At 42.6% G+C, this 14,686-nt stretch overlaps 1 protein-coding gene across 9 annotated transcripts in view; it reads right to left on the bottom strand.

The window, feature by feature from the left end:
• Positions 1–471: 471 nt before the first annotated feature.
• CYRIB (CYFIP related Rac1 interactor B) overlaps positions 472–14,686 on the bottom strand; it is a 211,357-nt gene continuing 197,142 nt past the window's right edge. For all 9 annotated transcript variants that reach the window (XM_040354966.1, XM_040354967.1, XM_040354969.1 and 6 more), the window contains 5 exons: positions 13,231–13,347; positions 10,583–10,662; positions 6,287–6,413; positions 3,461–3,531; positions 472–1,331 (listed from right to left, as the gene is read on the bottom strand). In XM_040354966.1, the coding sequence (XP_040210900.1) occupies positions 1,268–1,331; positions 3,461–3,531; positions 6,287–6,413; positions 10,583–10,662; positions 13,231–13,347 (459 nt within the window). In that variant the 3' untranslated portion in view covers positions 472–1,267. The remainder of the gene's footprint in view (positions 1,332–3,460; positions 3,532–6,286; positions 6,414–10,582; positions 10,663–13,230; positions 13,348–14,686) is intronic.

Consider the following 14,686-nt stretch of genomic DNA (forward strand, 5'->3'; position numbering starts at 1 on the left):
CTGCAGGCTCTCTGTAGTAGATCTTTTTTCATTACTGCCTTGTTCTGCACTGTGTCTATGTATAGAGCCAGCCATCTTAGTAGAGGCAGAGCTTACACTTATCACAGCTCTTACCTGATGTCTGGTAGAGTAGAAAAGAAGACGCAGGAGAGGTGGAGGAAATCCATATTACACACAGTAAAGAGTCAGGGAGATCCTTGCACTGCAGGTTCTGAAGTAAAACTTCCTCTCCAGCAAGAACAATAAGCAGCACAGAGTGGCATCACCAAGTCTCCAGAGACTAGCCAAGACAACACTCCCTTAGATGATCCATTGCTGTGGATAAACCGGAAGTGCTTTGCTGTTTTCAGAAGATTTATTTCAGGATACTTTTCAGACAAATTAAAACGTTTGCATGTCCCCTAGAAAAAGGCGAAGGTTCACTTTTTCGGTTTAGGTTCACTTTAAGTAGAATTACATACCAGGCCACACTTAGAAAAATGAAAGCTGATTTTTATTATTTTAACAGCCATCCATTTGACATAAACATGCATACGTAATTCTGATACGCACACATCACATTATTTATGTTAGTCTTCAAAGAATTAAACATACAACATACATCCTTACAAAAATGAGTCAAAATGCAACCTAAAAAGTTTCCTGTTTCTAATTCAGAAAGAAAAAAAAACATTGTGCTGGGTACCATTTTTTGTACAACAGTTAATTTAAACACCTCTGTTCATTTTTTTTTCTTGGCTGCACGTGAGAAAAAAAAAAGCCGAAACAATAATAAAAAAAAAAAAAACTTTTTTTTTCTTTAAACAGTAGAAATCGGCAGTTTCGCCATGCAGTTTAAGCAATATTAAATATTAGTTAAATTTTTTTTTCTGGCAGAGGAAAAAAAAAAAAAATAAGTTTAAAAATATTAAGTTCAAGTCACAGAATCTTCCCCCAACACAGAGGAAAAACTTAACGCAACGCAGAAATAGCTGCCAATGAAACGGCCATTTTGAAAATGTTTAAACTGCCTCCCAGGGTTTTTTTTTTTTTTTCTCATTGATTTTGGCACAAAAATGAAGATGGAGCTTATGTAAGAAGAAGAACAAGAACAAGGATTAAAAAGGAGGGTAAAGAAAAGGCAGATGACAGACAGCAGCAGTGGAGGGATGGGAGGGGGGGGGCTGGGCAGAAATGGTCATCGCAACCACTAAAAACTGGAACGTCTTAGTCATTGCGGAATACTGTCTTATGTCCACAGCAGGATTTGTGCACGGCTTCACCACCGTTATTGCAGCATCGCCTTGATTTGCTTCGAGGTAGATTCGTCATTCAAATGTTTCGTTGTGTACCTGGAGAATAACAACAGAGACCAGATTTTAAACTATGAATGCAGGTTAACTAAAAGTCAAAAATGGAAAGGGAATTGTTATTGTTTTTACGTAATTATGAGAATGCTAAAACTCCCCCACTCTGGAAGGCAATCTAAGCCTTGGTTCACAGTGCGGCTTAGAAATCGCAATAATTCAGTGCATTTTCAAAACGCCAAATCAGTGTGATTTGCCCCTCTGATTTCATTGCGGCTTGCGAGTTCACTTAACCACTTAAGCCTCGGACCAAAATGCAGCGATTCGGCACTGCGTCGCTTTAACTGACAATTGCACGGTCGTGCGACGTGGCTCCCAAACAAAATTGGCGTCCTTTTTTTCCCCACAAATAGAGCTTTCTTTTGGTGGTATTTGATCACCTCTGTGGTTTTTATTTTTTGCGCTATAAACAAAAATAGAGCGACAATTTTGAAAAAAATTCAATACAAGGCATACCCCGCTTTAAGTACACTCACTTTACATACACTCGCGAGTAAGGACATACCCGCGAGTGTATGTAAAGTGCCTTACAAGTACTGTACAGACATTTTGCAGCCGCAGTAGAAGAAGCTGAAGCTCAGAGAGCATGGCCCGCTCTGTTCCAGTGTGCCCCCGACACCCCCAATACAGCCCCTGAGACCTTAACTACAGCTCCTGATCCCCCACTATACCCTAGAAGTTAAAAAAGGTATTGTTTCACTTTAAGTACATTTTCGTTTTACATACATGCTCTGGTCCTATTGTGTACTTAAAAGTGGGATATGCCTGTATTTTTTACTTTTTGCTATAATAAATATCCCCCAAAAATATATTTTCCTCAGTTTAGGCCGATACGTATACTTCTACCTATTTTTGGTAAAAAAACATTGCAATAAGTGCTTATCGATTGGTTTGCGCAAAATTTATAGCGTTTACAAAATAGGGGATAGTTTTATTGCATTTTTATAAACATTTTTTTTTTTTACTACTAATGGCGGCGATCAGCGATTTTTTTCGTGACCGTCGACATTATGGCGGACACTTCGGACAATTTTGACACATTTTTGGGACTTAAAATGCATTGTTTACTGTGGAAATGACAGTTGCTGTTCGGGAGTTAACCACAAGGGGGCGCTGATGGGATTATGTGGGACCTGAAGTGTGTTTACAACTGTAGGGGGGTGTGGCTGTAGGTGTGACGTCATCGATTGTGTCTCCCTAATAAAAGGGTTCACACGATCGATGAAGCCGCCACAGTGAAGAATGGGGAAGCTGTGTTTACATACAGCTCTCCCCGTTCTTCAGCTCCGGGGACCGATGGCGGGACTCCAGCGGCGATCGGGTCCGCAGGTCCCGGTCACAGAGCTTTGGACCAGGTCGTGGGAGCGTGCCGCGGGTGCACGCCCACGACCCCACAGCTGAGCTTAAAGGGCAACGTACATATACGTTGATGTGCCCAGCCGTGCCATTCTGCCGACAGAAAGTCTATGCAAGTTGCAACTAAATTCCAAAAAAGTAATGCAGGAAGATTTTTCTGAGCCGTAACAATTTAAACGTTTCCATTGCCAGCAATAGGGGTGCAACTTTTCATGCGATTTAGAACGGTCAATTCGCATGACAAATCACACCAGTGTGAACCAGGGCTAAAGGTATTCTCTGTTTTTCTTTACCAATCAGTAAAATATAGTAAAACGTCTACATTTCATTACAGACTGCCAATAAAATAGAATTTCAGCAGTGGTGTATTTTCCTGTATCTGGTACATGCACAGAGCCTGTGATAAGTTACCACTTGTAAACACACTACGCTGCTCTCAGTGGTGGAATCACGCCTCATTACTTCCCAGCTCATTTATACACCAGATGCTTCACATCAATGGCTGAGGGGGTCTTGGGAAAGAGACAGTGGGAAGGCTCAGGTGACACTCCCACTACCACCAGGCGATGAGCAGTCACGGTGGGGGCACTCTTACGATTTACACATGGACATATATTATCGTGATTTGCCCTTTGCAGACACTGGTGCATGAAGAGAGGACGGTCGTCAGTTCCAGGTTACTGGCATCCGGTCATGGAACAAAGGGATTGCAAGTTCTCAGAGCACACATATCTCATAACCAGTGCAGCGTACTGTACCTGAGAGCATTAAGGAGACCTTCTACACTGTTGGGGGGCTGTTCCTTGAGAACCTTGATACAGCCTTTCATCTGGAACACAAAGCAAAAAAAAAAAACATTAACCTCTTTAACACGTGGTTTTGATGCCAAAATGGTTCACATTACAATAACTTATGGTAAGGTAGGGGTCCTGGGTTCAATACCAACTAAGAAAGCTATCTGCATGGCATTTGTATGTTTGGTTGGATTTATCTGTGGGTTATACACAGAGGCATTGGGTCACTACAGCCTGACTAGTTCTAAGTGGGAAAGATTGGAGAGGATGGGATCTTATTAATAAACTTACGGGGGAAAAAAAAGAATATTTGGAAACTGGAACACTTTGCATTTCAAAATGGTCAGCGGATCCTGAAATATAGACAGCAGAATTTTTCATCAGCCTGACCTCATGCAAACGACAAGCTGTTTCTCTACTTTTTCTTGGGTGTAAGGCCCATCTGTTTAGGTCCATCAGTTTTTCAGGCGGATTTGATTAGATGGTCCATGTATTCTCTATAGACCGGGTGTTTCAGTTTACACCTTCCTACCTCCGATCTGGTCTGCCAAAAACACACAAAATAGGATCCGTTTTCTTCCATGTAGGTGGATCGGAGGTAGTCCCCCCACAGACTAGAGGGGGCTCAGTCCGCGTCCGCTCTACATAAACTGAGCGGACGCGGAACCGTCATCAGCTCGCTCTGCTCAGCAGAAAGATTTCCTGCTAAACAAAGCAGATCCACTCTGTGTGAAAGGGGTCTAAAGCCAAGTATACAATGGCCGGTTCAATGTTGGCCCGTGAGTATGGCCCGTGAGTATGGCACGTGGTCCGACAGAAGCCAGCTGTTGGGACGGCTTCTGTCAAAGGCTCATGGCCGAAAAAGGTCTGCCGACTGTCTCCCGATCAGCGTTCTCAGCCAATGGCTGATCGCTGCCTGAAATGTTCTGGCAAGGAGCCGTCCCCCTGTAAGAACACAAGCAAAACAAGGGGAGATCGCTGTACTAACATTGGATTGTTATGTACAGTGACTCCGATCTGAGCTGTCAGTTTGCTTAACCCTCTGGGTAGTTTACATTCCTCCAAACTTGGGGCTTATTTGATACTGAGATGTACACTCAGGAGTTACTAGGTAGAGTAGGTCATCAGCAAGAGGTCAGCAAGTGGACAACTTTAGACGACCTCTTAAATTGGACACTAGAATAGAGGGCCAACTGAAAAGACCTCCAAAGTTTTCTAGTTGCTGACATCCAACTCATGACTTACTCGGCCAACTTCAATGAAGAAGAAGAAAAAAAAAAAATACTCAAGAGGAGCTGGGACTTTGATATGGGTTTATACAAAATAGTGAGTGGACAAAAACATTTGGAGCGCTAACTGGCTGAGGTTAGCCTGCTAACAGGCAAGGATACCCCTCCAGCAGATACCCCAGCGGGTTATCAGTAAAAAAAAAAAAAAAAAAAAACACCAAATGCTCTAATGGAAGGAATGCCAGACTAAAGGATAAAAGAAGTCCAGATTAATTTGTTTATACTGAAAATAAAAATAAAAAATAAAAGATAAATTCCAACATGCTTCAGGGGTCAGACAAAAGTATTATCTAACCTTAAAGACATGTTGGTGTTTTTTAGTATAAACAAATACATTTGAACTCTAAGGGCACTTTCACACTGAGCAGCGCCAGGCATTGGCAGAAAGGCGCTGCTATTTTTTGCCCGGGGGGGGTATTTTAACCCCCGCTAACGGCCTAAAAAGGGTTAATAGCGCTGCTGCCCATTGCTCCTACAGGGCCTCAAGGGGGGGCACTCAGGCACCGAGAAATGCATCCTTGGAGAAATTGGAGAATGTCAGATGCCACCCCATACCCAGAGGTCCTTGGTATTCTGAGGGCTCCAACAGACAAAGTGCAAGGGGGTCAACAGAGCTAAAGCCGGCTATAAATAGATTGAATCTTAGCAAGGACTGGCCGAGATTAGATCCATTGATATACTTCAGTACAACCAGCCTGACGTATTTTTGTCTCTCAATTAATGCCTATGGCTATAGCCTCTAGCAGTAATCATTGTGTTCTGTCGTCTGGGAAGGCTACCATCCCCACTGGCAGAACACAATAGCGTTGCAGAAGGCATTCCCTTATCAACACTGACAGTGTTGATGGGGAAATTGCAGGAAAGAAAATCAAATCATCTATGGTGTGCCCATGTAAAAGCAGGCATGTCAGATTACTGTGCCCTGAATGGGCAAGGCGACAGGTTCCTTTAAAGAATAGACAAGCCCAAGAATGAATCATCATAGCTGGCTCACTTAACCAATTATCAAAGGAGACAGCAGTAAATTAAGGGGAAATGCTGCTTTAAGACCTTAGCTGTGAAGTAGATATTTGATGCATCCAAAAAGGTAAGAAAAAGAAAGAATTTAACTGGTCAGGCAGCAGATGGGTAGAGAAGTGATAAAAGGTGCGATTTGACTTTTGATCAGGTGACTGAACGCAATCATCAAAAACTGCTGCCCCAGTTCCCACAACAAGGAACTTATGTCCAAGATCAGCGTTTCCTAAAAGCCCTTTTAGCCGTTGCCACTGTGCGCCCACCACATGCCCGGAGTCTAAAAACTGCACTCTGTTTAGACATTAAAGCTGCTTAGTCTGTCATTTTATATCAGGTCTCCTGATGCTTGAGAAAGTCTTTCAAACTTTCCTGCTGACTGAGTGTTTGGCTAATGGAAGCGACGGGCAGGGCGGCTGGTGCTAATGCATTTCCCGAGGAGGGAGAAGGCTCTCTAGTGTTTAATATTCTACAAGAACAAACTTACATCGATCTTTGATGTTTTGGCGAAGGCTCCCACAGGATGAACATGGTCGTAGAGGATGATCACCCCCACCATCACTCTCAAGCAGAAAGATACCGTCTCTTCGTTTGTAAACCGACTCTTGTACTCCCTGCAATCAGAATATATATTAAAAAAAAGGTCTATTAGAAATTAAATGTAATCAAGGGAAAATTTCTTCTGCCACTGGAGGGAATAGAGGCATAGATACTACTGCCTGATGTAGAGTGCACAGTTCTGTAGCAGCCTCCCAAAACCTTCCCGTCATGGCTGAAAGTCAGGCCATTTTCAAAGGCAAAACTTTGGCAATCTTTAATTTTGCTGAAGCCTGCCTGTCCCCTTCAGCCACCGATTGGCCTGGGAGGATAATCATGATAGTTATGGGTTAATAATAACGTGGAGATGGGGCTTAGCTGTGAGCCAAGACATTGCTTTAAATGTTTTGTCTGTATAGCTGCCTGCAGTTCATAATTACGGCAGTTTGCAATCCTTCCACCCACTGACATGAGTCTCCTTAATGCAATCTAAGGCAGGACATAGACCGTGCAAATTTCGTTCCTGCAATCAGGGGTCGCAAGAACGAAATTTGCAGGATTCCCCCATCAATACAGACAGCGCTGACAGGGAAATCCCTCCTGCCGAGCAATGGTCTGCTCCTGGTGAGGGCGGGGGGAAGCCTTCACCACAGGGCGAAGACAGCGATTATTGCTAGCAACTATAGCAGACACTAGTGAGAATTGTAATTAAAGCTGCACGATTTTGGTTAAAATGAGAATCTAAATTTTTTTGTTTAGAATAAAGATCACGATTCTCACGGTGTAACATCATCTTTCACATTATACAAAAAAGAATTGGGCTAACTTTACGTTGAAAGAACTTTGATGAAAGAACAAAAAGATACTTTGCCAGTTGTGATAAAACTTGCCAGGCTGCCTGGATTTTTTTTGTCCCAGCTGTGAGAACTCTCTGCACTTGTTAGAAAGAATCGTTAAATGCGGTTTTGAAGATCGGGAAGGGAAAAAGATTGCCATTTCGATTTTTTAACGATTAATAGTGCAGATCTAATTGTAAGTGAATCCGGCAGGCTGCTTATACCCAAGTTGATTGATCACCTTGGTACATTCAGCCTGCCCACACACGATTCGATTCTCGGGCAGATGAACTGGCTGAGATTGGAACTGTGAATGGCCAGCCTAAGAAGCACTACTACATAGCTGACTTCCCAGTCTTTTACATTTGGTCTGAATTTTTAAAAACATTTTTCAATATTACATTTTTCCAGCTGGTCATTACCTGTAGATGGGGCCATGAAACAAAAAGGGTCCATTCACACCACACAATACTGTAACATGCAGTAACCAGTGTTAAAGTAGAACTATAGGGAAAACTTTTTCATTTTGGATAGAGCGAGGGTGAATTATAACTCAATTTTTTTTGTTCGCCATCAGTGTACCATTGTGGAGATTTCCCTTCACTTTCTGTCCTGTAGCCAAACAGGAAGTGAGAGGAAATCCCTGAAAATTAAGGGAATTCTTTGGGGAACCCAGAAGAGGAGAATCGGGGCAACTGTGTGCAAAACCCTTGCACAGAGGAGATAAGTATACCCTGTTTGTTATTTGTTTTAACAGCGAACCTGTACAACCCCCATTTATTCTTATGTGGTAGTGCAGTGTTTTGACATCAAATTTCAATTTAGTTTTATTTACTGTATTTGCTGGCGTATAAGACTACCTTTTACACTTAAAAAAACTGGCCAAAAAGTAGGGGTCGTCTTATACACCGGGTCAGCTTTGGTTACATACAGTATATACTGCTTAGCCAATCCCGGTGAGCGATTGTATTCAAATGAATACAGAGCTTGCTCAGATTGGAGTTACAACCTCTGCCAATCCGAGCAGGCTACATATAGTAGTCTGCACGGATTGGCTTTGAGAGTCAGAGAGGCGTGGGCTGATGATGTTGCAGCCTCTGCCAATCCAAGCAGGCTTTGTATTCAAGTAGCGCCCAGAAGCGATTCAGTTCGCATGCGCCGCGCTTTATAAGTTTTTCATTCATTCATTCATTCAATAATAGAACACATCGCTCGCCATGATTGGCTCCAGCTCCAGCAAGAAGAATATGGCTCCAGAAGGTAGAAATATGAAGCGTCGGAAGCATCCAAAGGGGGGTCGTCTTATACGGTGAGTACAGGCAAAAAACCTTAAAAAACTGTAAAATTAGGGGGTCGTCTTATACGCCCGGTCGCCTTATACACCGGAAAATACGATAGTTATTTGGCTGAATCGCCATTTTAATTTTAGTCATCTCTATGGTCTTAGTTGTATTTTAGGCGACTAAAATAGTGTTAATTTTGTAAACGAAAATATTTGAGTCAACGAAATGAACACTGGCAGTAACATACATAATGTGTATTGCAGAGCTGTAGTCTCAACCAAACTCAACGCACATAAAACGTGTGCATTGAAGCACATTGTTTTGAATGAATGGGCCCCCTTCCTGAATGTCGGCAGCAGTGTTGCCTTGTTTTCGGTGAAAGACCAGGTGGTTGCAGCGTCAACCCTGACCCAGGATGAACAGATAGTTTCCGCAATAACAGGGTGAATATAGTTTTAGAAGTATTAACACCTGCTGTGCCCATTATACGGAGCGTCTACTATCCCTGCTGGATTTTTGTTTATTTTACATTATGAAGAACATCCAAAACTCCCAGGTAGTAATGAAAGCAACAGCTATCTGCCCAAAGAAAAATCTTTTGCAAGCCCATTGATAAGTACATACACTATATTGTCAAAACGTATTCGGACGCGCATGACTTTACACGCACATGAACTTTAATGGCATCCCAGTTTTAGTCTGTAGGGTTCAATATTAAAGCGGAGGTTCACCCTAAAAAACATCTATATACCATTAAATCCAGCATACCTCCGACATGTACAGTATGCTGGTATTTTTTTTTTTCGCTGTACATACCGTTTTATAGTTTTTTCTTTTCTCACTCCCGCGGGGAATAGGCGTTCCTATGAAGAGGCGTAGATGATTAACGTGCGGCTAAGGCGCGTCACGCGTTCCGAAAATATCCAAACTGGGACTCGGCTCTATACAGCGCCTGCGCACAGACTAGGAACCGTGTAGAGCTGACTGCGCAGGTGCCGTATAGGGCCGATTCCCAGTTCGGATATTTTCAGAACGCGTGACGTGGCTTAGCCGCACGTCAATCATCTACGCCTCTTCATAGGAACCCGGAAGCCGGGTGAAAAAGAACTATAAGACGGTATGTACACAAAAAGAAATAAAAAATACCAGCATACTGTACATGGTATATAGATGTTTTAGGGTGAACCTCTGCTTTAAGTTGGCCCGCCCTTTGCAGCTATAACAGCTTCAACTCTTATGGAAACACTGTCCACAAGGTTTAGGAGTGTGCCTGTGGGAATGTTTGACCATTCTTCTAGAAACGCATTTGTGAGGTCAGTCACTGATGTTGGAGGAGAAGGCCTGGCTCGCAGTTCTATCGGTGTACTATCGGGTTGAGATCAGGCCAGTCAAGTTCCTCCACCCCAATCTCGCTTATCCATGTCTTTATGGATCTTGCGCTTTCTGCACTGGTGCACAGTCATGTTGGAACAGGAAGGGGTCGTCCCCAAACTGTTCCCACAAAGTTTGGAGCATGAAATAGTCAAAAATGTCTTCATATGCTGACGCCTTATAAAACTTCCCTTCACTGGAACTAAGGGGCCAAGACCAACTCCTGAAAAACATCCCCACACCATAATCCCCCCTCCACCAAAGAATTTGGACCAGTGCACATAGCAAGCTCCATAAAGACATGGATGAGTGAGTTTGGGGTGGAGGAACGTGACTGGCCTGCAAAGAGTTCTGACCTCAACCTGATAGAACACCTTTGGGATGAATTAGAGCGGAGAGTGCGAGCCAGGACTTCTCTCCAACATCAGTGCCTGACCTCACAAATGCACTTCTGGAAGAACAGTCAAACATTCCCATAGACACTACTAAACCTTGTGGACGGCCTTCCCAGAAGAGTTGAAGCTGTTATAGCTGCAAAGGGTGGGACCAACTCAATATTGAACCCTACGGACTAAGACTGGGATGCCATTAAAGTTCATGGGCATGTAAAGGCAGGCGTCCCAATACTTCTGACAATATAGTGTAGTTTAGCAAAAAGGAAAGTAAATCCTGCAATTGAGAACAACTAAAATCATAACATGTGCTGCAAGCTAGACTTGATGATAAAGTGTTAAATAAAATTAGCAGAGTACTTACGGAGTTTCCAGCATTACTCGGCATACGCTGGCCATGGTACTTAAAGAATCAGTGGTATTCTCTATAGGTAAATTCTTGTTCTGTAGAAGACACAGAGGGAAAGAACATAATAGAAGCATCAAATACACTGTTTATATATAGCAGTTTAAGGGGGAAAACACTTAATCATACACATCAGGCCCTGCACCAGAGGAACTGACAATCTGAGCTGGACACAGAAAAAACGTTGTAAAGTTAGATGTAATCCCATATTCAGGCTTAAAGAGGAACTGCAGTCTGCTCACATCATTTATAATAAAAACATCTTTGCCATTCTGCCTTTCCTCCAACCACTGTGCATATTATTTTATATATACTGTGATTCTGTACTTGCCAAATATGCTGCAGAAATCTCCCTAAACTGAGTCTGGCTGCAGCCATTTTAACTGTGGGCAGCTGAAGCTGCTGCCTGGTCACTTCCTGGATTTACACAGAGGCACACCTCCAGCTCTGCAGCTCGCATTTGCCCTCTTATGACTCATCCAGCTTTCTTTCTGGCAAACGCCCACGAGAGCTGTGCATGATGTCATAAGCCTAGGCTAGTGACCAGACAATAAACAGGAATTGAGCTGTATAAGGTATTTACTGGCAGAAACAAAATGTTTTATGATCCAAAGTTAAAACAACAACAAGGGCAGAAGATTTTATAGATGGAAAGATGGAAAAAATGACAGAAAGTCCGCTTTAAGTATTTATTCTTTAAGATTAGTACCATGGTAAATTGATTATGTTTATACACTGTGCAGTCACAGGCAAATTCGGCTAGTTCTTAGTAGAACTTAAAGCGGAGTTTCACCCAAAAGTGGAACTTACACTTCAAGCACTCCTCGCCCCCTGACATGCCACACTTGGCATGTCATTTATTTGGGGGGGGGGGGGAGAGAGGTGTACCCTCTTTTAAGTGGGACTTCCTGTCCTACTTCCTCCTTCCTTTTTTGTTGGCATCCCAGGCGACTCCTACTCTCACCCTAGGCGGCCCCTCCCTGCCAGCGATCTTCTGGGACACAACTCAGGTCCAAGAAGATCGGCTGGCCAATAGGAGAGAGCAGCGCGACTCGCACATGCGCAGTACGCGCCCAGCCGTGAAGCCGTAAGTGGTCATGGCCAGGTGCCCACAGTTATGGTGATGGCGCAGAGGAGAGGAGGGGGAGAGGAGCAAGCCTCCGGGCAGCCGCATCGCGGGACCTTGGGTAAGGTAAGTGTCGGATTATTAAAAGTCAGCAGCTATGCTTTTTGTAGCTGCTGACTTTTAATAAACTAAAACACAGACTCCGCTTTAAAAGGGGTTGTAAAGGTACAATATTTTTTCCCCTAAATAGCTTCCCTTACCTTAGTGCAGTCCTCCTTCACTTACCTCATCCTTCCATTTTGCTTTTAAATGTACTAATTTCTTCTGAGAAATCCTCACAGTAATGCAAGGCTTTCTCCCTGGTGTGGAGTGTCGCGCTCGCCTCCCTTGAGGGGGGAGGGGACGAGCAGGAGAGTCAGGACACCCACTAACACACAGCTGCTTTCTCTATCTGCAACATAGAGAGCATCCTGACTCTCCTGTAGTCCAAGGGAGGGGGCGAGCATGACACTCCACACCAGGTAGAAAGCCTTGCATTACTGTGTGGAGTTACAGACAGAAGAACAGGAAGTGAGGATTTCTCAGAAGAAATAAGGAGATTTAAAAGCAAAATGGAAGGATGAGGTAAGTGAAGGAGGACTGCACTAAGGTAAAGGAAGCTATTTAGGGAAAACAAATATTGTACCTTTACAACCCCTTTAAAGCTGAGTCTGTGTTTTAGTTAGGACTGCACTAAGGTAAAAGGAAGCTATTTAGGAACATTTTTTTTACCTTTACAACCCTTTTAACCCTCCTCTTGTGTTAGGGTCAGAACCGACCCGTTTTCAGGTTTTGAATGTCTAAGTATCACATAAATTTGTTTATTGCATCAAGATTTTTTTTACTTTGACAGGAACCTCTATTTAAACAATGTAATAGAAAAATAATCCTTTTCACTAAATTATAAAATACTGTGGTGAAAATTAAGACGTTTATGGTGTTGGGGTCAATTCTGACCCAGTTATAATATAGGATTATAGGACACTAATAAGTGCCAAAACTGAAATCATAAACACTCTCTCTGCTTATTAACACTGACAGCCAATTACCTCTCAACCCTGTGAGTTGTAGTTAGGGAGGGGCCTATCCCTTTGCCTGCTTGTCTGCTTCTCTAAAGTAGATAAACATAGGACCAATTTATAATATTCTATTGAGGTTTATTTTACCATTTTTTAAATTTAAAAATGAGAGGTATGCTATCAAAAGAAAGGTCTAAGGGGTCACACCAAAAATATTAAAACCAATCTTTTCAAGGATAAAGAAGCCTAACAAGGTAACCAAGAGGTAAAAAACAAATTGGATGATAAATAATTGTTCAGAGGGTATTTTATGGCCGATTTAAGACACGGGTCAAAACCGACCCGTTAACATCATGGATAGTAACAGAAAGCTAACATAAGAGGAGGGTTAAGAACAAAATAGATGGTGGTTGAAACCCCTATGACAGGCTCACAATGCAGTTTTGTTACTGATCTCCCAGGAACAGACACACCTCACTTACCTCTGATACAAACTTTGTTGTGGCATCGCTCAATGTTTTCAGCATGGGCGTCGCCTCTGCGTAGAATAATGACATTCTATTGGCCAGTTCATTATTTACTTCGTTTTCTCCCTCTGCCTTTAAAAGACATCTTATATTAGCATTAACAATTCAGAGTTACAGAATTTTAAATGTTGCTTTAACGGCAGTATTGGTTGGCTTAGCAGTCACTTTCATACATTTTTTAAGTTCATCAAGGAACTTTTACTATGTTAAAAAAAAAAAATGAACACAAGCCAAGCCTGCAAAGCAAAGCCGCCGAACTACTTTGACCTTTAAAGACTATCTTGGTGAAAAAACGTATCCATCCAACACTTCGGTAATGTTGGATGTCTGTGTCCCCCTGCTGAACTTGGTGGCTTATTATCCAGGCCCGCTTGTCACTGAAATACTCAGGAAGTGATATAAGAACCAATGGCAAGAACCATAGAACACAACAGGGGACATGCTATCTGGCACACCCAGAAGCATGCAGGCCGATAGTCTTCAATAAGTTAAGAGAGTTCAATGCCTCATGTGGAGAGATATGCAAGTGTTTGTGCTTTAAATAAAATGGCTTCAAACAAGGTTTTTATTTAAAAAAACAAAATGACATACTAAAATTGCAAAGAGCAGGTAATTATAAAAAAATATAAAAAAATATAATAAACATATATATAAAAAAATAAAACCAAAAAATGCGCCTACTAAGGGCAGTTTGTGACCTCATAATCCAGGCAAGGGAAGAAGGGGTGGGAACTGGTGTGGTGTGAGGGAGAGGTTCAAAACAAGTCTCATATTTATCGGCTCCGGCAGCTGCTTCATCATCTAGGACGTGTCTGGCTGAGCTATTCAGCCCCATCTCGTTCTACAGAGCATATATAAGTATGCCAGTCTCCTCCCATTAGATCTGATGAAAATGCGGAAGCATTGAAACACGTCATCACTACAAGACCCTGTCTGACGTCACTTCCTGTCGCCGAGAGCCGTGTGCACTCCAGGCCGAAAGCACGCCGCCGAACAGGTACTTCCGGGATTCACTGATCCCGCAGTGCTCTGCCTCGCTTCTTTCCTGGACAGCAACCAACAATATCTTCACCAGAGAAGCCGCCATCATCCGCTGACAATCTACAGTGTCTACACTTCCCCTTTCTGAGCGCATTTTGTACTACTTTTTAGTGAGTAGCCATTTGGCCGTTTCAATGGATTAATAAATTCCATATTACCAGACATACTGCACTTAGTAGGCACATTTTTTGTTTTTGCTATTACAGAGTCTTGCTTCACTCTCCAAAGTGCTGCCGCGGTGTATATGTCATTTTGAACTGTTTATATACGAACTTTGGGTCTTTCATTACCATCCTTTTTATTATCCAGTTACTGGTCTTTTTGTTTCCCTTCCTTCCCTTTTTATAACAATTTATCAACTTTTTGTGGT

The sequence above is a fragment of the Rana temporaria genome, chromosome 5, assembly GCF_905171775.1.
Source record: "Rana temporaria chromosome 5, aRanTem1.1, whole genome shotgun sequence".
Classification (NCBI taxonomy): Eukaryota; Metazoa; Chordata; class Amphibia; order Anura; family Ranidae; genus Rana; species Rana temporaria.